The sequence below is a fragment of the Aquarana catesbeiana genome, linkage group LG13 (genome assembly GCF_042186555.1).
Source record: "Aquarana catesbeiana isolate 2022-GZ linkage group LG13, ASM4218655v1, whole genome shotgun sequence".
Lineage (NCBI taxonomy): Eukaryota > Metazoa > Chordata > Amphibia > Anura > Ranidae > Aquarana > Aquarana catesbeiana.
In genome coordinates, this window is record NC_133336.1 from 119,747,579 (window position 1) to 119,774,064 (window position 26,486).

A 26,486-nucleotide genomic window follows, 5' to 3' on the forward strand; every position below is an offset into this window, starting at 1 on the left:
CTGTATTTTTGTAACCAAAATCTCCCAAGACTGAACCTTTGTTATAACAGACAGATTGTTAGTTCTTTAATCTCAAGGTACATTTGAAAAACAAGTTTGTTGAGCTGAAATTATTATCCAAGGGGCTATTACCAGCAGCTTTTGGAATCAATCAAGCACGCATGGGAGCATATTAGCAAAGCTTCTTAACATGGGGGTAATTAGCCTTGTTCTGCCCACAATCTCTGTTATATTTGTTGTAAGGTTCTCTAAGAAGCAGAGGCATTTCCCTAACAAAAATACATATTCATTAGATTATTTTCATTAGAAAAATGAGTAGTAGTATTTGCAATTAATACTTTACTCAAGTATCTCAAACTAGATCACAATTCCTTATTTTAAAGCCCAGTTACAAATGTCATGCAATAAAAAATTATTTCTTTAAAGAGAAATTACAATTGCAATTATTTTGGATAGATGGATGGATCTGAAGTATTTATTATGCTCAGTGCAGTGAAATGTTCACATTTTCCTCTTTAAATGAGTGAACTGTAGACAAATGAATATATCTGGGTTGCTGATTTTATATGCGGCTGTTTGGAAAGAACTTCACAGACAGAGATCCATTCCATAAACACATCTACATTCCATAGACACAGCTGCTCCAATTGTTCTCACCATCCCCAACAAAGTGAATAATTCAATGGGCACCATGATTGTGCAAACATAGTAAACAATTCAACAAATAATTTAAATGTGAAAAATAGAGAAAGACTAAAGCGCTGATGTGGATACTCTATATGGTGACAAAACACCAGAAAAAGTGTGAGCTGCAACCAACCAATTAGTGCTGTGACTCCGTTGCTACAAATCAATATAAAATATGTCGGTGCGCTTATTAAACCCTCCCAGTCTGTTGGAAGAGTGCATGTGTTTATAAACCTAAACCATAGTAAATACACAATGCCCTAATACCACAATCAATAAAGTGAATAAGTGCAAATAAATACACCAAAAAAACATATAGGGGATCACATATCCCTAAATATAAACTAATGACAGAAATAAAAAAGTGAAAGAGCAATATATAATGTCTGCTGGTACTAATCAAGGTCAGATCTACAACTAAATGTCCAATCCAATGCCTTTGACAGACTTGCTTGTTATTTCAATTAGATCACAGTTGCATGACGAATTACATTTATTAGGTGATGATTCACATAAAAAATGAAAGAAAAGCCATCATTGCGCAGTGTTTTTAAATGCTACGAAACTGTACAATCAATGTAATCCACTTACATATTAGTAGTAGCTGAATCGCTTTTGGTACAATGGTCAGACATCTTCAACACCGCTCATACAGCATTCACTGTGTTACCAAACACTTGCAATGCCGTCACTGACTCTGCCTCCCGACGCGTTGCGTCACAAGTCACGTGCCTTTCTCAATGGTAGTAAACTGTGATCTAATTGGAATAACAAGCAAGTCTGTCAAAGGCATTGGATTGGACATTTAGTTGTAGATCTGACCTTGATTAGTACCAGCAGACATTATTTATTGCTCTTTCACTTTTTTATTTCTGTCATTAGTTTATATTTAGGGATATGTGATCCCCTATATGTTTTTTTGGTGTATTTATTTGCACGTATTCACTTTATTGATTGTGGTATTAGGGCATTGTGTATTTACTATGGTTTAGGTTTATAAACACATGCACTATTCCAACAGACTGGGAGGGTTTAATAAGCGCACCAACATATTTTATATTAATCCAACAAATACATTCTATAGATGGAATCGATTAATTTTAATGCTCTGTCTTAGAGTATTACATTTATTAGAAAGATAGGGGTTGATTAATTATAGAAATATAGCGGTTGATTTACTAAAGGCAAATAGACCGTGCTCATTGCAAAGTGCAGTACCACTCTACGACCCTCGAAGCTCAATCATTTTTTTTTTAATGTTATGGCTCTGCCTCCCCTGACTGCACGTCCCTGACCTGTACAGCATCCTTGTTTGCCCCTCCCCTGCCCTTCTATATCAGGATTGAGGTCACATTGATTGAATGAACTAGAGAAACTGCTGGAGAAGCGAAACATTGGAATACTAGACAGTACCAGTGTGGAAGGTGTATTTGCTTTGGAAGAATAAACCACTTCTAACTAAGGGGTCTTACATGTGTGGATGTTGCTGTGTTATGTAAAACATTTAAGAATGGGGTGCCTCGGGATTGTGCATAATTTTAAAGGGTACCTTGACTGAAAAAAGGTTGAGAAACACTAAATCAACCACATAGAATTACATCCTTAATCATGTACAAGTACTTCATGGAAACTGCAGCAAATATTTTATTTTTCCCAAAGCCCCTTTATATCATGTGTTGTGGTGTGCAGTTTTTTTTTTTGTTTTTTTTTAATGATATGTTTTTTTTCATTGCTTGTGGTGCATTGGTAGTGCCACACAAATTGTCAGAGGAAGAAATTCATGCCAAATATTTTTTATACTTTTTCACTCTCATATATTAATGAATGACTATTTCAGTTGAGCTGTTCACATTCATATATCCTCATTATCTTCACTGTTTTAACCCCCTCCAGATAACTATTATTGAATTTTAGTTGAGTCAAGTCATATTTGAGATTATACCATATACGAAGTCCCCTTCATCATACTTTATTATTTATTTATAGTTTATTATTTATTTCTGCAAAATGTATGCCTTAGGGCCTATTTACAATGTGTGTACCTAAAAATGAAATTCTAGATTGCCCTAAAAATGTGGAAAAACATGTGGCGCATGTTTGGGTGCCATTCATTCTTAATGGCACCCCAAACGAGGTGCGACTTTGGCGCGATTGTCAAAATTGCAGCAAAACGCGCATGAACAAATGTGCAAAGCTCATCACCCAAAAGGTGCAGGAGCTTCTTTGGTGCTTTTGAATTCAATTGAATGGGCTGCCCTATGCGTGACCCATAGCAAAATTGCGCGAAAAAAAAAAAACGTGAATGGGAATGTGCATTCCTGCTTTGTGAAGTGTGAATGGGACCTAACCGCCCTTAGTAAATATCCTTAACAAGAAGTATTCATATTATATTGGCAATTAGCTATAAACCCTAAAGCTTTTACTGTTGTGCAATATATTAGTTATATTGGTTACATTGTTGTAAAATGTATACTATTTTTCCCCTGTTTTTCTTATGGTACTCTCGATAGAAATGTTCACACAATAAATTGTATGACTATTCACTTAAATTACCCACTCATGTGCAAATGTAAACAGGGATTTTCTTTTCACATGATTGGATAATTAAAGTGAATATGAACACATGTATTTATTCTGTTAACATTCACAGATTCTTTAGTAAATCAACCTATGTGCTATCCCTCTTCCCTACCTAAGGCCTGTCAGTTTTTTAGGCGGACCTGAACGGACCCTCCATAGACCTCTATGGAGCGTTGGATGTCAGCGGTGACATGTCCGCTGACATCCGACCTGCTCCGATCCAAAAAAGTGTAACGGAGGAAAAACCTACTTTTCCATCCGTTTTCAGGTCGGATCGGGTAAGGCCGGACTCTACGGTCCGTCATCATCTGATCCCCCATAGGGGAGAGCGGAGCTCTAACAGGTCCATCGCTGCACAGTGTGCAGCGACGGACCTGTCATCTGCCTGCTCAGTGGGGATCGGCGGAGCGATCCCCGCTGAGGAAGCGGATGTTCACGGGGCGGATCATCACGGATCCGCCCCGTGTAGAAGAGCCCTTAGTCTTTCTCTTTGCTGTGTTTCCTATCTTATGCCTCTTTCATGTTTTTTGCTGTACACCCTTAGAATTTACTTCTGACACTTTGCTGACAGTGACAGGGGCCCCAAGTTGGAAACTCAGGGCACTCAAAAAGATATCTGAAAGTACATTGCAACTTCATTGTCTTTGCTGCCCCTTACATTGCACATACCTACTTAGGCTATTAGGCTTGATTCACATCTAGGCATGTTGCTTTTGAGCGTTTCTGCAGTGCTTTTTGCTGTGCTTTCTGCGATTTTGCAGCGATTTGCGTTTTGGGATTTGGTTTTTTTTTTACATTCACTGTATTTAGCTGGTTGCGAAGGAGCAAGTCGGGAAGCCAGCCCCCGCGTCCTTAGCAACCGATGTGTCATTAGCTCTTCAGTGGGCTTCCCCGCTGACAGCTGAATGTAAAAAAGAAAATTGCCGGCTAAAAAAATTCACGAACAAAACGGTGTGGGGTCCCTCCCAAAGACCATACCAGACCCTTTAGTCTGGTATGGATTTGGGGGGACACCCCCATGCCAATTTTTCTTTTTAAATAATGGCATGGGGTCCCCCCCAAAATCCATACTAGACCCTTTATCCGAGCAGTGCAGACCGGCAGGTCAGGAAAGGGAGGGGAAGAGCAAGAGCCCCCCCACCTGAACCATACCAGACCGCATGCCCTTAACATGGGGCGTGGATGCTTTGGGGCAGGGGGGCTCTGCGCCCCCCACCCCAACACACCTTGCCCCCATGTTGATGGGGACAAGGGCCTCTTCCCAACAACCCTAGCTGGTGGTTGTCAGGGTCTGCGGGTGGAGGGCTTATCGGAATCTTGTTAAAGAGGGCTTCCAGATTCCGATAAGCCCTCTGCCCGCAGACCCGGACAACCATTGGCTAGGGTTGTCGGGAAGATGCCCTTGTCCCCATCACCCACCCCACCCATGTTGAGAGCATGCAGTCTGGTATGGTTCAGGAGGGGGGGGGGCACTCGCTCATCCCCTCACTTTCCTGACCTGCCGGGCTGCATGCTCAGGTAAGGGTCTGGTATGGATTTTGGGGGGGACCCCATGTCATTTTTTTTTTTTAATTTTGGCGTGGGGGTGTTTTTTTAATTCAGCTGTCAGTGCGGAAGCCTGCTGACAGCTGATGACTCATCGGTTGTTAAGGACGTGGCGGCAGGCTTCCCAGCCCGCTCCTTAGCAATCAGCTATATACAGTGAATGTAAAAATAAAAACTCAAATCGCAAAGCGAAAATCGCAGTAAAAACGGAGTACTTGCATTTGTATGCGGGTCCATTGAAGTCTATTACATGCAAAAGGCTGCATTTTGCGGGAAAAAAGGTCCCTGACCCTTTCCAAAAACGCAGAGGCACAAAAATGTGTTGATATGAACGTGTTCCATAGGAACACATGTTAAAAAAATTCAAAAAGCATCAAAAAACGCATTAGTGTCGTGCCTAAGAAATGAGCTGATACTTGGAAATACTTTTCACTAGTTTAAATAATAATATTTTTGATTCGATCCAAATCTATGGCTAATTTTATCTAAATTAACTGTTATTAAACAATTAAAACTCAAATTTTCTAAATGCAATTACATGGCTGAAATTACAAATTAAAGAGTAAATTTGAGTGGATGTAAGAGTGGATACAAGATACCAAATACTCTCACAACCGAAGCTGAGCCTGGGGACACAGTAGAGGACTTGGTCACCCTCACCAACAGAGTACTGGGTCTTAAATGAGCATTTGTATATTATGTGTCTCACATTTTATAGGCTTGCCCATTGCTCATATATGGTGCTGTAGTGAACTGGTGGATGGCACCATCATGCAATCTCAGTATAGTTGCCAACATTTAAAAAAAAATAATGAAATGTTGACAGGCTCATCAAGCTTCAAGCTGTGATCACAGCATACAGAGCTGGAAATATGCTTTGAGGTACAGGTAAACAAAAATTGGGACTGTCCTGGCAAATCAGTTGGAAAGTATGCAATTATAAGTAATTAGACATCTTTAACAGCACACCTTGGTATAGTATTAGTCTTATTATTTATTTATTTGAGGTACTTAACTAGCACCATTAATTTACACAGCGCTTTACATATGTATTTTACAATGTAAGTCTTGTCCCTTATTCACATAAAACAACAGCCATCATAAGCCAATGGGGTTGATTTACTAAAGACAAATAGACTGTGCACCTTGCAAAGTGAAGTTGCTCCAGAGCTTAGTAAATGAGGTAAACCTTCGCTTTGGAAAGAATACCCAATTACGTGCAAGGAAAATTAACAAACCAGCTTTTTTGCTTGCACATGATTGGATGATGGAAGTCAGCAGAACTCCTGCTCATTTACTAAGCTCTGGAGCAACTGCATTTGCCTTTAGTAAATCAACCCCAATGTGTCTGGACCTCACAGGATCTCAAGTCAGACTGCAAGACTATGGGGGTTATTTACGAAAGGCAAATCCACTTTGCACTACTACTGCACTTGGAAGTGCAGTTGCTGTAGATCTGAGGAGGACATGCAAGGAAAATAAAAAACAGCATTTTAGCTTGCACACGATTGAATGATAAAATCAGCAGAGCTTCCCCTCATTTCAGATCTTTCCCTCAGATTTACAGCGATTGCAGTTCCAAGTGCACTTGTAGTGAAAAGTGGGTTTGCCTTTCGTAAATAACCCCTAATGTTTTTTTTTTTTTTTACTAAAGGCAAATCCACTTTGCACTACAAGTGCACTGCAAGTGCACTTGGAAGTGCAGTCGCTGTAGAGCCAAAGGGGACATGCAAGCGAACAAAAAAATACAGCATTTTTGCTTGTACAAGATTGGATAATAAAATCTTGCCCTCAGATTTACAGCAACTGCATTTCCAAGTGCACTTGTAGTGCAGAGTGGATTTGCCTTTAGGAAATCAACCCCACTAGAACCCCCGGTGAAGATTCTTAGTCCCCCTGAGGGGTTTATTTACTAAAGTAAAATCCACTTTGCAATGCAAGTGCACTTGGAAGTGCAGTCGCTGTAGATCTGAGGGGGACATGCAAGGAAAATTTAAAAAAAAACAGCATTTTTGCTTGTACATGATTGGATGATAAAATCAGCAGAGCTTCCCCTCATTTCAGATCTTCCCCCTTGAATCTAAAGTGACTGTACTTCCAAGTGCACTTGTAGTGCAAAGTGGATTTGCCTTTAGTAAATCAACCCCTATGAGTCTTCACTGAGGTGCGCTTGCAAGTCTTCTGTGCAAGCCTACCTTCATGGACAAGATACAATCTACACTACATTGGGGGTTATTTACTGAAGGAAAATCCACTTTACACTACAAGTGCACTTGGAAGTTCAGTTGCTGTAGATCTGAGGGGGACATGCAAGGAAAATAAAAAACAGCATTTTTGCTTGTACATGATTGGATAATAAAATCAGTGGATATTCCCCTCATTTCAGATCTTCCCCTCAGATCTACAGCAACTGCACTTCCAAGTGCACTTGTAGTGCAAAGTGGATTTGCCTTTAGTAAATAAACCCTATAGTCATGTTGAGATCCCTCTTCTTCTTATTGATCTGCTGTGAAGCCCATGGGACTCCTTTAGTGGGGTACACACTATAGGAAAATCGGGCTAACAATCGTCTGATTGTCTCGATATTTCACAGCAAATCGGAACTGATGAATGAAAATTTGTAAGAAAATTCGCACAAATATTCTCTTATGACAAGGGCTTTTTTTTGTTGTTTATTGTTGGTTTCTGATCACACGTAGTCTTTCTTTTCTGATTCTTTACTGATTTTCGATTCTGAAAACCGTACAAAAACGGTACACAAAAATCGTTCATTCTGTTCCCGTACGAGAAAAATTTTTGGAGTTTGTCCCTTCAGGAATTTTCGTACGAAAAATTCGTAATCAGCTGTCGAAAGTTGTGTACACACTATACGAAAATCTTTCGAAAATTCTTTGGATGAAAATGTTCAGCCGATTTTCTTGTAGTGTATACGAGCATTTACACTTGCTTTAAGAACTGGATAGAACGGGAGGGTGCAGATCACTTTTCAAAGGGGCAACAAGTGCTGAATTAGGCCAAACTCTCAGAAAAGGATGGGAGCAGACCTATGGATAATGTGTGCACCTGCAAAGTGAGCTGAATAAAAGAGATAAGAAACAGTGGCAGAGATTCATTATGTAAATTCCCAATAGAATTAGACCCTTTTAATTAAAGGGCTGCTGGGTGGCAAAGTTGATAAATCTCTCCCAGTGAATGGTAGTAACACTCATGTGTAAAAACTAGAAAATGAAGGTGTTGCTCAATGCAGCCAGTTAGAATTTAGTTTTAATTTTCATTTCATTTTCATTTAGTGCCCAAAAAGTGCCATGTGGAATTTGGTTTGCTACAAGCAACAGTGTGTGTATTTTCTTTTGACCCACACTTTTAGCAATCACAATCATGAATTATGCAATTTCCAAATATGATTTTAAAGTGTGAGTATGTACACATTCCACATCAACATGTATATTATTACTTATTATAGTTGTAGCTGAAATAGGTGCATTTTAACGAAGTCAAGGGGATCACATTATAAAGGACAGCGTTGTTTTTTTGTAATGTGTCATTTTTATATGCCTAGGCTGTTTTCAGTGATTGCTGCTAATATATTTTTATTGCCATTTCAAATCAAAGTTCAGTCTAAAAGTACTTTTCCGCATCCACTATATAGGACATGAAGGCCTGTGCTATATTGATGGCAATTTTATAGTCAAGTAGCTCTTTGTTTCCGTCTGACATTTTTAAATTTAGGAAGTAGCAGAAATGAAGTTTGCTTCAGTAATTCTGTTCTTTCCTTATAATTACTATACTGTAATTTTCCAACCTTTGTAGTAATTGAATTTAATCTAATATAAATATGATTGGATTGGTGAACCAGACAGCATGCTTCTAAAAGATTTGCCTTGGTCACAATGACAGCTTTGCCTCACCCAGTGGATTGGTCTGTGCTACAAGAAATAGGGTATTAAAGAGCAATTTCTGGCAGCTGGTGAACTAATAATTCAGATCAGTCTGTGAATATTACAAATGTACAGGGAACATCTAGAAGTTTTAACTTTGCCCAAGAAGTTCTTTGTTTTGTATCAAAGTACAGGATATGTGCCTAGGCACTCTTGTGACTTACATCTCCCCCCTTCTTTTAGTAAATACAAATATACTAGTGGAATGTATTGCAAGCAATAAAGTTACATGAAATTACTTCTTTCTTGTTCTCTGCTGCCCATCTTATGATGTCTGTATTAGATCTTGCACATGCCCTGTATGAAATCTGGCACAGTTTGTTAATGTTTTTAGTTCAGCATGGCTATGAGCAATATGGGTTCCATAATGCTACCTGACACTCGCAGTTCAGAAGCCATGGAGACTTCTAAACAAAAACAAGGCAAGAAAAGGATTTTCTCAGAGAACTTGCGCAATTTCATCAAATGTTGCAAAATCTTGCAGTTTAGAGATTAGATCTGGGAGGCACTGGTTACATAACCTTCCCAGTGAGTATCTGTGAGGCCTTGGCCACATAACTAGTGCCTCAATGGTCCAATAAGTACAAACACATCAAATGTAAGTAACAGCAAAAATCTTTAATTTAACAAATACGGTAACTGCAGTGTGATTTCATGTCAGAATGCAGATCTGCATGCTGATTTAATTTCAGTGAAAGGGGAGAAAGGTCTGCTTTAAGCTCAGCTGATTTTTTTCATGTGATCAACGTCAGCGGCTATAGCCACCAGCAGTGTTCGTTGTGTTCTGCTGGCAGAACACAATAGCACTGCAGTGTTCGTTGTGTTCTGCTGGCAGAACACAATAGCACTGCAGGAGAAGTTCAACACATTTAGTGTTGATGGGGGAATCAAGCAAGTTTCTTTCCTTCCACCACGGATTGCATAAATTATGTGCAGTAAAATGATGATGTCACCACTTTACAGAGGGATAACTGGGTTTGCAAAGGCAATTGTTGCTCCATTGTAGCTATCAGAGAATATATTTGAATTAAAGTTTTTGTACCTGGAGTTCAGCTTTAAAGTGGTTTTAAAAATTTTAAAAAACATACCTATACTTACCTGCTCTATGTAATGGTATGTAATGGCACAGAGCAGCCCCAAAACTCTACTTCTGGGGTCCCCCACTGATGCTCCAGGCCCCTCCTCTTCAACGTGTGCCCCCACGGAAAGCCGCTTTCCCTGAGAGCACCCGTGTGGGCTTGCACCGAGTCCTGCTGCTGCGTCTATTGATGCAGACAGCAGGACTCGGCCCAGCCCCCTGCTCCAGTATCACAGCTTTTGATTGACAGCAGCGGGAGCCAAATGAGAAGAGCAACAGTGGCTGGAGCACGACGCTGGATCGGGCTCAGGTAAGAAAGGGGGGGGGGGGGGTTGCAGCACAGGAGGTTTTTCACCTAAATGCATAGAATGCATTAGGGTGAAAAAGTCAAAAACCTTAAGGCTTTACCCCATTGCAAGGGTAATTGTTTGTTGTTGCCTGGAATGGGCTTTAAGCTTATTTGGAAAATTCGTTCCAGGAAATATAACTGAACAGGATAGCAGGATGTAATTGTAAAGCGTACACTTATGCCGCGTACACACAGTCGGACTTTTTGACAACAAAGGTCCGACGGTCTTTCCGACGGACTTTCAACGGAGTTACGACGGACTTTCGACGGACTTTCTAACGACCGGACTTGCCTACACACGATCACACCAAAGTCCGACGGATTCGTACGTGATGACGTACTACCGGACTAAAATAAGGAAGTTCATAGTCAGTAGCCAATAGCTGCCCTAGCGTCGGTTTTTGTCCGTCGGACTAGCATACAGACGAGCGGATTTTTCATCCGGACTCGAGTCTGTCGGAAAGATTTGAAGCATGTTCCAAATCTAAAGTCCGTCAGATTTTCGACCGAAAAAGTCCGCTGCAGGTCCGATGAAGCCCACACACGGTCGAATTGTACGCCGGACTTGGTCCGTCGGACCAGTCCGGTCGAAAAGTCCACTCGTGTGTACGTGGCTTTACTTGGTGTCCTAAAACCTGTACAGAAAGTTCAGCAGGACTATTAGTTCAATGATTCTGGTCTGTGTTATTTTATAAATGGATTTAATCATGTAGCACCACCCCCGTAGGAGCCGCTTGATAATTTTAGGCTCTATGTTCTCAATTCAAAGTGGTATACAGTGCTAAAGTAACTCAGTAAATAAGTATATATGATAAAGGACTGCAGCGACTAACCATGTGATATAACCAGGGCTTTTTTTCAGGGGGAACTTGGTGGAGCTCAGTTCAACCACCTCTGGCTCAGACCCTTTGGTGTCTGCTCACCACAATCACTTGTAAACACAGAAGTCTGGTTTCTGTGTTTACAAGTGACAGCTCTGCACTCTGTATGTAATGCAATCCTGGTATTTAATGCCCCTTTAAGACCCTCCTACTGTTTTCGTGAAATTTGACTGACCACACCCACTATTTAATGTGATTTGGAGGGTTTGTGTAGGGGGAGGGGTTTTGGGGGGGCATGGTTAAGTTCCAGCACCTATTGTTTGAGAAAAAAAGCCCTGGATATAACCATAGTAAGACACACATTAAACAAAAAGTTGCGCTAATCTCAACATTTAGAAATATGAAACAAATATAAAAATAAAATTCTTAATGTGACATAAAACACTCTGTGCATAGGAAGTGTCCTTATATCTTTCAAGTGATGAGAAAAAAAAAGAGAAACAGTTCAAAAAATTGTGCAGAATTAATCCTCATGATAAATATGAAGGAATTCAAAACAAAGCTGATTGGACAGAGATTCCACCACCAAAAATCATGCAGAGCCTTCTGTGGCACCCCACACTCTGTGATCAGGGATGCTTACCAGATGATAGGGACCACCTATTTCTAGAATGGTCAGAGTGGCAGGCAGACCAACCTCTACAGGGTATACATGGGGAAGCCTTTGGAACGCTCTGGTGGTAGGATGGGTCCTCTGATTTGATCAAACTCACAGTGAGATATCCAAACCAGTAAGAACAAGAAGGTAGACCATACAAATAGAAAGCTCCAATAGTGTAATACGTAACGTTTATTGAATAAAGCCAAAAGGCTACTTACAATAGATAAAAAGCAGTAAAGCCTCAATAAAATTATTTGCCGACAAACACAAATTTTTTCACCCGCACTTCCGGAGTTACATGGGGCATGATGGCTACAGCGCATAGCTCCACCCGACATGTTTCATAATACGTGACGTCTTCCTGGGGCACGGCGATGTACTGAGCTATCGCTATAAATACTAATGTTGAAAGACCAGGCCTCGTTTTCGCACGGCGGCTATTTTGAGCAAAGTTCAAGCCTCCTTCCCATTCACCACTATGTTGGCAACCAAGCCTCGGTTTCAAATATCAACTAAATAAACCGGACCTTAATGTCTTGGCTATACTTATTACTTACAAGAAGTGAGAAATTATACCTGAGTTCAGTCTATAAACAGAGCAGAGCGTCCATAACGGATTCCCAGATGAACAAAAAGCATTAAAAAGAAAAAACGTTATATCCTAAAAAATATGACAACGAAAGCCTTATTGCAAAGGCGAAGGGGACTCTGAGGGCCACTAGTGGATGTTTAAAAAAATGTAGCAAATGGGAAAAATGCTTAGAGAATATCGAATAACATATATTACACCAGACTAATACAAAATATTGAAGGTAGTAGAAATAATAAAATAATAATAAAAATATGAATATGAAAGACAAATAAATCCCCAAAAATTGACATAAATAAAGTAACAACTAAAAGGAAGCAAAAATTAAAATAAAAGGACTTAATACATTTAATAAATGTATCAAGCATTATCAATGAAGGCATTAACCTCCATATCTGCATTTAGATCTAATGGTCTAAGACATTTAACCCTATAGATTCAACTCATTTCAAGTTTAGAGATCTCACGTCGCCTAGACCCTCCCCTTCAGTGTAGTTTTAACTTACTTATCAAGTCCGAGAAAAGAAGTACCAGCTGGATTTTTGTTATGGACTTCCAGGTAGTGTCTGGAGACTGGATGGCCTTTGAACCCTCTTTTAATGTTACCAATGTGCTCATTGAGCCTTACTTGTAAAGGGCGTATTGTGCGCCCAACGTACTGAAATCCACAGGGACAGGTAAGCAAATATACCACATTAGGAGCAGGGCTGGTGCAAGGATTTTTGATACCCTAGGCTAAACCTCATTTTGCCGCCCCCTTGGCTCCACCCCTGACTCCATCCCCTTTGCCTTGCCCATGGATACCCCACCTTTTTAATGAATCGCCCATCAAATGCAGCCCACCAGCGCCCATCAAATGCAGCCTACAAGCGCCCATCAATGCAGCCTACCGGTGCCCATATGAATGTTTGCTTGCTTCCATTCATTCAGGAGTCAGGACACAGACACAGTCCTCCGCCGCCGCTGCGCCTCTTAGACTTAGTTGCTTGCTGCAGAGAGAAGAGAGTAGGAATACCAGTGGCCGGGCGCCCTAGGCAGCAGTGCACCCTAGGCGGCTGCCTAGTTTGCCTAGTTGTAGCACCGGCCCTGATTAAACAACAATATGCTTTAAACTTTACACTTTTTAAATGAGAGTCCCCCCTTAATATGTGCCGATATTTTGCACCAAGTCCTTAGAGTTGCAGAAGAAAGAAATGTGGGAGTCTTTGCAGTGTAGTTATCTGGCATCTTCAGCTAGCTCAATAAGGGCCCAAAGAGATCTCTGTACAGCAACTTACAGTAGCAAGGGATAACTTGTGTAAAGTGTAAAGTGTCTCCTGTGAAGGCTTTGATGAGGAGATGAGATAAAAATGTCTGCATGCAGTGTCTCTTTTAGTGTATGGTTAGGGTGGGCTTCTGCCCGCTCACCAATCCTGGTGACATCAAGGCTCAAAGAAAGCCATGTTCCGGAACAGGCTCTTGAGAGATGCCCAACTGGCAACATGACGACCGAATACCTGGCAATGTCTGTACAGGTACCCACACAGCAGATGGGGTGTCTGCGACAGGTGATCTGCATCTGACTGTGTAGCTTGCTTCCAGGAAGGGCCACCACCTTGCTCAGCCGTGATGTCTCACCCAGCAGGGAAAGGGAGGAGCTCCTTCTGCCACCTCTGGTCTCCTCAAGCTCACCCTGACAGCCTTGTAGCCTCTCATGGTCTGCCCTGGGCTCCTTGTGGTCTCCTGCCCCTCGATCACACACCTCCTCCTCCTCTTTCTGTCCCCTGGGGCATACAGGGGACCCAAGTCCACTCTCTGCCTCCCTCCATGGGAACGCTGGTCCACGGGACTACATGTTCCATGATTCCCCCCTCTCCTGCTGCTGTGATTGGTCCTCCCACAGCCAATGAGGAAGCAGGGGGGTGGATCGAGCAGCTGTCCTCTGTACAGCCCTGCTGTCCTGTGGCTGCGTGAAGAGGAGAGGAAGGGGGAAGAAAAGCCTTCAGCAGCTGCAGTCTGTGTCTCCGCTCCGTGTCAGCAGCAACTGACCAAGCATGGGGGGAAATTGGCACCCGCTACAATCGCATCAATGAAGCCTATGGGGTTGCAATTGGCTGTGACTAATTCCATTCATATAGTAACAGGGAATGGAAGTAGAAATTGCATGAACCAAAAGTATTGGGCTAATGGAAACACTGTGAAATTTACCCTTTACACTTAAAGTGGTTGTAAACCTCAAATATGAAATATGAACAAAACATATCCCTCTATGGTCTCTACTTGTCTCAATTAGGAGCACTAAGGCTTGGTTCACACCAGTGCGCTGTGCAAACCTGCATGTGATTCGCACAGCACTGCAGTGCAAATCACGTGCGATGTCTGTGCGATGCAAATTCAGCCATACAGATTGTATTCGGACCAAAGTTGTGCAGGACCCTTTTTCTGGCCTGCACCAGAATCGTATCGCATGGGTGTTCATACCTGTGTTGCCAACCGTCAGTATTTTTACTGGCAGCCAGTAAAAAACAGGCAATTTTCTCCTGCCAGTAAATGCCAGTAAAAGTAAGAGGTTGCCAGTAAAAAATATGGCTCTGACACTTGGCTTGGTCCGGAGCCGGCTGAGACCATCCGAGTGCCTGCTACAGTGTGATCGGGCGGCTCTGGCGGAGGCGGTGCCTGAGCATGTCGTGTGATGTCATGATGCAATGGAGTCAAGCAGAGCGGCCAGAGCCTTGTGTGTGGGTCTGCGGTATGGGAGCAAGGCATGCTGGGACAGGGACCGTCTGTGCTGTTTAGACTGGAGTGGACTGGAGGGACCACTTAGCTTGGAGCGAGACTGTCACTGTGACTCAGGAGGGGAAATGTTGTGTCACTGAGATGTCATCATCATCTGTGCTGATGCACCCTGCTGTCAGTGTCACTGTGAGAGTCAATTTAATGTGTGTGTGTGCCGCCCATTCTAAATTCTTGCCCTCCTGAGTCCTGTCCCTGAGCTACTTACTTACTATATCGAAAATAAAATAAGAAAGATGTTTTTTGCCTTATTATCTACCTTAAATCATATTGTTAATTGCATATTGTATGTTTGTAGCCTAAATACTCAAATTTGCACTTAAAACTGTAATTTTGTAACTTTTGGAAATGCCAGTAAAAACGTGGCTGTGCCAGTAAATTTTGGGTGTTGTGCCAGTAAATTTCAATCTGGTAGGTTAGCAACACTGGTTCATACCCATGCGATCCGATTCATGTCCGAACTGACAGTTCACACTGCAATATGCAAACCGATCTGGGGTGTCATTAACTTTGTATTGACACCCGCAGTGGTTCACATAAGGCAGTGTGAACTGCCTTGTGAGTCAGGTGCGATGCGGGAACCCGCAGTGGATTTGCAGCGTTCCCGCATCGCACCTATGTGAACCGAGCCTAAGTGTAATTTCTGTGTGCTGCTTTGTTCCTCTGATATCAGCAAGTTTCTTCTGACACCAAGAAAAAAAAGGTGACAGGGGAGGGAGCTCCACCTGATTGACAGCCTCAGCTCTGTTCCTGTGCATTGTCTGAAGGGGGGGGGGTGTCCCTTCCCTCCAATCAGCTCTCAGAGCTCTTCTCACTGAGCTCTGCAGAGTGTAATTTCAGCTCTTTGCCCCCGTTTTCTCAGACAAGCTTTAGAAAATGTGGGAATTTAAACAGATGTAGAGAAGAGAGGACTGCAGATAAACAGGTTTGACTTATGTACGAGGATTTGTTTTATCTTGGTCAATCACCTGAAGCTAGTCACTTCAGTGGGTAAGTAAGGGTTTACAACCACTTAAAGGTATACTAAAGGCAAAACCTTTTATTGTAGTTTAAATAGAGTGGAGAGGGATAAGAGCATCTATCAGATTTTCTATGGCTGTGTGTGCCCCTGTTAGGGAGATTTAATCTCTCTATTTGTTATGTTTACCATTATCCCCATAGTAAAAACAAAAATCACAAATTGTGGGTGTCAACGGAAAAGTAATAGAGGGGTAATCTTCCATGGGGACACTAGTTCTGTTGACAACATACTTTGAAGGGATTTACCCTTATGCCGTGTACACACGGGCAGACTTTTCATACCAGACTGGTCCGACGGAACAAATCCGTCGGACAATCCGACCGTGTGTGGGCTTCATCGGACCTGCAGCAGACTTTTTCTGTTGAAAATCAGACGGACTTTAGATTTAAAACATGTTTCAAATCTTTCCGACGGATTGGAGTCCGGTCGAAAAATCCATTCGTCTGTATGCTAGTCCGACGGACGAAAACCAAAGCTAGGGCAGCTATTGGCTACTGGCTATGAACTTCCTTATTTTAGTCCGGTCGTACGTCACTACGTACAAATCCGTCGGACTTTGGTGTGATCGTGTGTAGCCAAGTCCGTTCCTTCGAAAGTCCATCAAAAGTCCGTCGAAAGTCCGTCGGAAAGACCGTCGGACCTTTGATGCTGAAAAGTCCACCCGTGTGTACAGGGCATTACTTGCTATTGTGGCTATTGGACAGGAAGTGAAGGAAAAGCTCTCCAATGGGACACAGATGGCAAAAAAGCCTGATGGGGGTTATAACCTTCCCTTAATCTATCCAAAATGGGAAAAAAAATGTTTTGCCTTTAGTTCTACTTTTATTCCTTCTGTTCTATCTGGTTATATTTTTTTTATGCGATAACAAAAGCAATCTAAAATTTCTCATTGCTAATAACAAAAAGCCAATACATTTGCCAATACCCCTTCATATATTTGGCCAACACCCCTTTGTGTTGTTATAAATGCTGTAATTAATGATAAAATCCAAACACCAGCCACAGTTTACAGTTGTAGTTTTAAAATGTGAAGAAAGTTAGGATGGTTGTTAAGTCTGTCTCTGACAATGCTGATGATTTAGAATTTTAAAGTGTTAAAACATTTTTTACTTTAATGCATTCCCTGCCTCAAGCTAAAAAATGCCCTACCTGTTCTACTCCTCTGTTCCCAAACGTACCTGCCTCCTATCACCGCTCCAGCTCTGTCCTGGCTGCAGCACCGCTCCTCCCACTTCCTGGTCTCACAGGAAACATTGGGAGCAGTGTGAGCCATAGGATCCTGCTGCTGTCAGTCAAACACCTGTGAGAAGGGAGCGGGAGCCTGTGTGTGTCTATGGACGTACACATCCTGGCTCAGCAGTGCATGTGAACAGGTGCAAACCCGGGAGGAATGAACAGCGCCGGCGGGGGGACGGCCAAAGAGGAAGTAAGGGGCTGCTCTGTGCAATATCATTTAAATATCACTTTAAATGTTGAAGATCTTTCCCTTTTCTTTCAGACAGTATTAAAATGCAGACAGAGGTTTTTTTTTGCTTCCTGTGCCCTTGTTGGGGAGATCGTCCTCCCCTGTTTCTCAGTCATTAAATAGACAGGAAGTAAGGAGAGATCTCCCAAACAAAGACAAAGACAGCAGTAAAAAACAAACTGACAGAGGTTGTAGCTCTTCTCCATTCTATCCAAATCTAAATGATTTGACTGAATTTGGGGTTTAAAGTATAACTTAAAGTGGTTGTAAACCTCAGACATGAAATATGAACAAAGCATATCCAAGTGTGTATTTGTCTCAATTAAGAGCACTGAGTTTCATCTCTGTCTGCTGCTTCATTCCTCTGCTACCAGCATGAATCACTTCTGACAAGTTTTCCTGACACCAAGAGAAATAAAGGCGACAGGAGAGGGAATTCCAGCTGATTGACAGCCTCAGCTTTGTTCCTGTGAGGACTGTGAAGGGGAGTGTGTCTCTTCCCTCCAATCAGCTTTTACAACTCTCCTCACTGAGCCCGGTAGAGTGTAACTTCAGTTCCCCATCCACTTTTTTCTGAACTCTCAGACAAGATTTAAATTCAGCACTTCTAATGGCTGTAGAGAAGGGAAGACTGCAAATAGATGGATACAACTTATGTAGTAGGATTTGTTTCATCTCTGTACATCATCTGAGGTCAGTCACTTCACTGGCTTTATGTAAGGGTTTACAACCACCTTAAGGCAAATTTTTTATTTTTTTTATTTTTCAATAGTGTGGAGAGGGATTAGAACATCTGTCAGGTTTTTATCGCTGTCTATGTCCCCACTAGTGCGATTCATCCTCCTTATTTGTCCTCCATATTATTAGGAAAGGGTAAGTAAAAGACAATCCTACAATATGGGTTAGGAACCGGAAGAGAAGGGATATCTTCCAAAAGGGACACTTGTTCTGGTGACCCTGGTGACAACGGGGGGATTCCCTCACTTTAGAGGGATTTCTTCTCACTTCTTGTTTTGGCTATAAGACGAGATCTATAGGGAAATCTCCCCAATGGGACACAGATGGCAAAAAAAGGAGGTATAACCCTCCCTTACTCTATCCTAAAAAAAAAATGGTTGCCTTTAGTTATATTTTAAAACTGGCAAATGGGAAATAATAAGTGATGTCTATATCCTATAATGTATCCCATAACCACTATTCAGAAAGTATTTCACTGACCGACCCCTCCAAACTATTTCAAGCTCAAATATGTTCCTTTACAATGGATACTTTATGACCAGGGCTCTTTGTGCTGCCTCGTCAAATGTATTTTTATATCCATTGTTATCACCATAAAAGAACAGCAGATGGTGCTATTGTTGTATCTACAACTGACTTTCATTTTCCTCCTAGGGCTTTGTGTCCAAGCTTGACAGATTCATCCGCTGGTTACAAGATGCAATGGAAGCTACAGAGAACTGGACCCCTCCTCAGCCTGAAACAGAGGCCCTCCAGCTTTACCTCCATACACACCTGGTAAGATATGGAAACCTTACAAGTCTCTGGTCATTGTAGCCACACGCCTCGGAAACTTGTCTTTCTCTTGTGAAAATAATCACATTATGGTTTTAACTGACATATTTAAAGACATATAAGACAGTTTTACTATAAACTATATGTATAGAAATTTTCATATAAACTCTTCATAGAGTGAGCACATATTACAAGCTATCATTCTTTTGCATATTTACAATATTTGCACACCCTTTCAACATAGACAAATCTAATCAAAATATTCCTTTTAAATTTTAATGCTGCTCTAGTACATTTGATCCAGAAGAAGATGATAAAACAAAACCCCAAATGAGAAAGCTGCCAATTTATCTTCACAGTGGGTGAGAACTATTCCTTCCTGACCCCAACATCTATAGCCCAAATCAATAACTGCACTGATGAGTGCGGCTGAGGATGTGAGCTCTTGCAAGAAATGTATGCAATCCAATTTTAAATTCATCCATGGTGTTTTCTGTCGTTACCTGCCATGTCATAGGATTCCAGAGTTTCACCAACAGTACAGCAAGAACCACTTTGTATTCTGGGGATAAATAGGTTTCTTGTGGCATCTAAATTAATTCCCCGTAATCACCATTTTAGTTCCAGAGATAATGTATTTTTGAGGTGGAATCCTATTTTTTCTAGTGTTTCTTGCTCAATTTGTTAGTTCCTTTAATTCATTAAATTGGCCAGGTTTGAATCCCTGCAGGTCCACTTTGCTGCAATGCACCATTTATAGTGGTATGGGTGGCCAGTGCATCTAGACCTGGAAGGCTGAAGGGCACATGACCATGACCACTGTTGTAGTATTTAGATGGATTTAGAGATCTCTGTGCTTGTGGTGGCCTTTTGCCCCCATTGTTACGGTTTAAAAATACCAAAAAAAACAAAAGAATAAGAACAAATCATCTATTTCTTTTGGTGCAGCCTAGGCTCCCACCCACCATGCAGTGTCAGATGGATATAGACAGTATAGAGGGAAGCCAGCACACCAACGTAGATTGCAGGTAAATCTAGGTTTCCTTGAATTGGTATAACATTGACTTTTCAAGGCATACTGTGTAGCTGCAAAATATCAGCATTTTGCCAGTGAAGTCCACCTAGTTTAGGTGCAGTCTACATTGGTGTTCAGTCCTCCCGTTATACTTGGTCCTTCGGTGCATCTTCCTTTACTACCAGGCCCACATGATGGGTGCTGGATGAATGTTGTTTGCCACTTAGGTGGATGAAGATATCTAGAACACACATTCAACCCTTTGCTGTATCTTCTGTAATGGAAGGGAACAAAACATTATCACAGGCACCTGTCACCAAACTGGAATACCATCAGTTGGTACTAATTGTATAAATGGTATTCATACAGTTTTATGATAAAGCATTTCTGTTCTACATCCTCCAATATGTATACTCATAATACCATGGTTTTTTAACAATCACAAAATTTGATGTAATGATTTTTTTGTTTACAATTATTTTTTAACAAAATCCTGCATGACAGTTTTATAGCTACATTGCCACTGTTTTATGTATTTGGCTTCCATTATGAAAATACACTGGGGGACATTTACGAAAACGAAAGCAGACAGAAACTGGAGCAGCTGTCCATAATAACCAGTTAGCTTACTTAGGTATGCTTTGAAAATGAAAGCTTCAAGCTGATTGGTTGTCATGCACAGTTGCTCCAGATTCTGGCTGCTCCAGTTTTAGTAATTTTCATTTATTATACTATAGACAAAAAGAGTATAGCCCTGATCGGACGGAAAAGGATCTGCAGGCTGATGAGGTCATCTCTGTCTTTTCTTCCCCCGTCTGTGCATATTCATACAGGATACCTGATTGTCCAAGTGCTCTCCACTTTTTCCCAGTCTTATGCTGCTTTGCAGAGTCAAATATTAATGTTTTCATTAATACATAATTGAGTGAATTGTCACTTTTTACATGTACCTCGAGTTTAGCTTACAGTATGTGTCACCATGATATAAAAAAGCATTTGCTCCCAGTGTTGTTCAAATGCTTTCTTTTTTTATGCTTCACTCAAATTTTACATATGAAAATGGTTATGTTTGGGGAAGGGGGTTGCAGTCATGTGTCTACTCATAGAGTAGCTTGTTTTATGAGGTTCTTTGCTGGGTCTAGCAATGACCCTCACAGCACCTAGTTTTTCATATGCAAAAGTACAATTTTGTTATTTAAATTAGATTCTTGGGCTAGAGAGGGCACATTTATGGATGCATTGCCTGATATACGGGTGGGTGCACATTGTTTTTCTTTTGCCAAAGAACGAGATTTCTACACATGGATGGAGTTTTCAATAGGATTAATTTGCATATCCCATGCACACATTCACCAGTATCACAAAGACATAAGTATTATAATGAACATATTCCCATTCATTTATGTAAGACATTTGAGGTTAAATAATGACTAATTTAGCACTTTGACAAAATTATAAATGTAAGTGCATCTCACTTTCACTTTAGTATTTCCAAAAAACACAGAAGACATTTTAACACATAGGATTTCTTAAGTGCGTCTAAACCCAAAAGCTAGAATTACATTTCTTGCAGCTTACTAATCCATAAATGTGGTGGCTGGATTTGTTTTCTTCCTTTTTCAAGCCCTTTTCACTTTATTTTTACCTGTTGATCCAGCCAATACGTCTGTTTTTTTCATCTTTCTTTAACAGACCAAGCTGGGCAGACAAAGGAGTTGATTTACTAAAACTGGAGAGTGTAAAAGCTGGTGCAGCTATGCATAGAAACCAATCAGCTTTAAGGTTTTTTGTTAAGCAGTAACAACAGATCCAAAGGCTATAGGAAAGTTTACTCTTTAAAAAATAAGGGTAAAGCCCCCAACATCGTACTAATTGACCAGTTGCAAAACAGTTCAATATTATAATTTGTAAGATTCTTTTTTGCAGTGCTACACTGCATTACCATAAAATATTACTAAAATGTTAAAACAGAGTGCACAAAACACTTCAAAACCACATCTACACATCCCTGTATCCCCCATTATTTGAACAATATTCAACTTTGGGTATGTATTTGTTAGAAATGATTTAGAATCAATACAGCATGCAAGCACTTGAAGAGGCAAGAAATAGAACAAGGCGGGTTTTTGCTTGCAAGAAAAGGTGGGAAAATCACACAGCCATAAGAAAAGGGCAGGCAGTATAAAAAGAAGTGTGCAATCCTACAGCCGTAGGACCATCCAAAAAAAATGACATGCAAGCCTGAAAGGAGAGGTAGAGGTGCTGCTGCATTGAGGTAGTAGGTGGCAAGCATTACTAATGTGACCTCTCACCCCTCATCCACCTTCAGCTTCTCCATCTCCTATTCCTCCTACAACTCCATCTGTGTGTTTGTGGCACAAGGACAGGCTCTGGAGAGCTATAGATTTTTCACTCCACTAGTGGCTCATCATCCAGGACGCCTGCATCATTTTGGCCCAGTTAGAAGAGGCAACCTAAATGGTGAGCTTGGACAAGGCTGAGATTAGTGACACCATGTGTCAGTTATGGGGTTGACAAACCATTAAACACTAATTGGAGCACTTACAATGATCAGCTTTTATTGGTTTAGTTAAAACCTTTATCCCAACAATGTAAATAGAAATAGAAATAGAGGGGCTTCTAAGTGCAGTACCACCAGTATTTATTAAGCGAAAGCAGTTAAAAACACAGAAAGGTAGTGTAAAACATCTTTGAGTGCTGCTCAAGTGCCCTCTGTGCATCCTCCAGTTGTTCTTAGTCCCTTTGGATGGTGTCCCAGAGAACCAGGATATCCAGAGGTTCCATTCATACAGAAGCTCTCTATATACCTCCACCATCCCAACAATGTCATTCATTTTATACACAACAACTGATGTTGGCCTGAGAGACAACCTGTCAGCACTCCTTTTACACCTGAATCCTATTCCCATGTACCTTTTAAAAACTCTTATTCTTTTAAAAAATGCAACACACATTAGTATCCCACTTTGCTGGAAAAAAAAATGCCCCACCTTCCAGTGAACCTGTGTCTGCCAAAGTCAACAAGATTCCCAGGATGGAGGATCTAAAAGCCTCTCTAAAACATACATCAGATAAACACTTGGTTGGTACTACTGGAACAAATTTACCTTTTCTGAAGATTACAAAGACTAATGCCGCGTACACACGAGCGGATTTTCTGTCAGAAAAAACTTGGATGGTTTTTCTGACGGAATTCCGCTCAAGCTTGCCTTGCTTACACACGGTCACACAAAAGTTCTCTGAACTTTCGACCGTCAAGAACGTGGTGACATACAACACTACGACGAGCCAAGAAAATGAAGTTCAATGTTTCCGAGCATGTGTAGGAATTTTGCGCGTCGGAATTTGTACAGACTATCGCATTTTTCGATAGGAACTTTTTCCGACCGAAAAATTGAGAACCTGCTCTCAATCTTTTGCTGGCGGGAATTCCGCTAGCAAAAGTCCGATGGAGCATGCACACGGTCGCATTTTCCGACCAAAAGCTCTCATCGGTCTTTTGCTGGCCGAATTTCCGATTGTGTGTACGTGGCATTACTGTCAGAGAGCTGAGCTTCTTCTAGAGGTCAATCATCTTAGCCCCCTGACCTTCCTCTCTTCTTCTCTTCATCTATTAAATTTTGTGCTGTGATTTATTCCCATCTATCTATAGCACTTCTCTTCAGTGTATCTCTAGGGTCGACCCTCTGCCCTCACCACATAAAAAGAAAAAATACCTGCTAAATTGGCTGAACAAATAATGAATTTCCTCCCTGTAGTACAGTACCCAAAAACAGTTCCTCCACTACTTATTGAAATATACCATTGTTTATTGTTTATGTTTATATGTTTACATATACATATTAAAATGCAAACTCTGTTTTCTGTACCTCTTTTTATGTGTGAAATTAAATTTAAAAAAATATAAAAAAAAAGAAAACAAAACAAAACAAAAATGTTTCTGTAACGGCTTAAAAAGTGTTAGCTGAAGTTAGGCTTTAGTTGTTTAGTCAATTATGTAAAGTCCATCTAAATCTACTAGTCCGTCTGATAGTACCCTCTCCAGACTGTGCTGCTGTTCAAGGGTGTCTCTGTTGCTCCTCCATAGATGGAGAAAGACAGAAAGTGTGTTACTGGACAGATCACCAGGTAAAAATAAAGAAAAAAAGCCTTAAACTAGATGTCTAAAGCAGCCGCCACATCTTATGCCGCGTACACACGGTCGGACTTTCCGGCATACTTGGTCCGGCGGACCAGAGTGTGCCGGACAATCCGCCCGTGTGTGGGCGGCGGCGGACTTTTCCGGCGGACTTCTTCCCAAAAGCCCGCCGGACCTAGATTTCAAACATGTTTGAAATCTTTCCGTCGGACTCAGTTTCGGGCGGAAAGTCCGCTCGTGTGTGTGCTGGTCCGACGGAAAGCCCGCTCGTGTGTAGGCTGGTCCGACAGACCAAATACGACACGAGGGGATGGTATTGCATCTCGCGCTCGCTGCAATAGGAAAAACAAATCTTCCTATTGCGGCGAGCGCGGAGCATACCAGGCCCTTAGGTCTGGTATGGATTATAAAGGGGAACCCCGCTACGCCGAAAAAACGGCGTGGGGTCCCCCTAAAATCCATACCAGACCCCGATCCGAGCACGCAGCCTGGCCGGTCAGGAAAGGGGGTGGGGACGAGCGAGCGCCCCCCCCCCTCCTGAACCGTACCAGGCCGCATGCCCTCAACATGGGGGGTGGGTGCTTTGGGGGAGGGGGGCGCCCTGCGCCCCCCCCCCCCAAAGCACCTTGTCCCCATGTTGATGAGGACAAGGGCCTCTTCCCGACAACCCTGGCCGTTGGTTGTCGGGGTCTGCGGGCGGGGGCTTATCGGAATCTGGGAGCCCCCTTTAATAAGGGGGCCCCCAGATCCCGGCCCCCCACCCTATGTAAATGAGTATGGGGTACATGGTACCCCTACCCATTTACCTAGGAAAAAAGTGTAAGTAATAAAACACACTACACAGGTTTTTAAAATATTTTATTAAACAGCTCCGGGGGGGGGATCTTCCTCCGGCTTCGGGGGTCTTCTTCCGGCTTCGGGGGTCCCTCCGCTTCATCTTCTCCCGGCGTCCGGTTGGTTCTTCTCCGCTCTCCGGCCTCTTCTCCCGGTGTCGCAGGTCTTCGGCCGGCCCCTCCGCTCTCTTCATGTAGCTCTATTGCGAGCGGAGGTCCGGACTTCTTGGCTTCTTGGCTTCTTGGCTTCATGGCTTGGCTTCTCTTCTCTTCCCCCAGATGTTGACACGACGCTCTCTCCGGCTGGACTGGTTTCTGAGGGCTGCGTTGTGACTTATATAGGCGGAGACCCCGCCCCCATATGATGTCACAGTCCCTGGGCATGCTGGGACTGTGACGTTTTAGGGGGCGTGGTCGACCACGCCCCCCGACCACGCCCCCTAAAACGTCACAGTCCCAGCATGCCCAGGGACTGTGACATCATATGGGGGCGGGGTCTCCGCCTATATAAGTCACAACGCAGCCCTCAGAAACCAGTCCAGCCGGAGAGAGCGTCGTGTCAACATCTGGGGGAAGAGAAGAGAAGCCAAGCCAAGAAGCCAAGAAGCCCAGAAGTCCGGACCTCCGCTCGCAATAGAGCTACATGAAGAGAGCAGAGGGGCCGGCCGAAGACCTGCGACACCGGGAGAAGAGGCCGGAGAGCGGAGAAGAACCAACCGGACGCCGGGAGAAGATGAAGCGGAGGGACCCCCGAAGCCGGAAGAAGACCCCCGAAGCCGGAGGAAGATCCCCCCCCGGAGCTGTTTAATAAAATATTTTAAAAACCTGTGTAGTGTGTTTTATTACTTACACTTTTTTCCTAGGTAAATGGGTAGGGGTACCATGTACCCCATACTCATTTACATAGGGTGGGGGGCCGGGATCTGGGGGCCCCCTTATTAAAGGGGGCTCCCAGATTCCGATAAGCCCCCGCCCGCAGACCCCGACAACCAACGGCCAGGGTTGTCGGGAAGAGGCCCTTGTCCTCATCAACATGGGGACAAGGTGCTTTGGGGGGGGGGGCGCAGGGCGCCCCCCTCCCCCAAAGCACCCACCCCCCATGTTGAGGGCATGCGGCCTGGTACGGTTCAGGAGGGGGGGGGGCGCTCGCTCGTCCCCACCCCCTTTCCTGACCGGCCAGGCTGCGTGCTCGGATCGGGGTCTGGTATGGATTTTAGGGGGACCCCACGCCGTTTTTTCGGCGTAGCGGGGTTCCCCTTTATAATCCATACCAGACCTAAGGGCCTGGTATGCCCCGCGACGGGGCTCGCAAGGTGTCAATCTAGCCGATAAAAGCGGCAAGATTGACATCCTTTTCTAGTCCCGTCGCACCTGAGTCACGTTCAAAATGAACGGACTTGTCCGTGTGTGGGCAAGTCCGTTCATTCTGAAAGTCCGTCGGAAAGACGGGCGGACTTAGCC

At 42.6% G+C, this 26,486-nt stretch overlaps 1 protein-coding gene across 1 annotated transcript in view; it reads left to right on the forward strand.

Moving 5' to 3' along the window:
* The window catches only part of AKAP6 (A-kinase anchoring protein 6), a 412,130-nt gene that overhangs the window by 138,252 nt on the left and 247,392 nt on the right, over positions 1–26,486 (forward strand). The window contains exon 5 of the mRNA XM_073609738.1: positions 18,899–19,021. Coding sequence (XP_073465839.1) covers positions 18,899–19,021 — 123 coding nt within the window. The remainder of the gene's footprint in view (positions 1–18,898; positions 19,022–26,486) is intronic.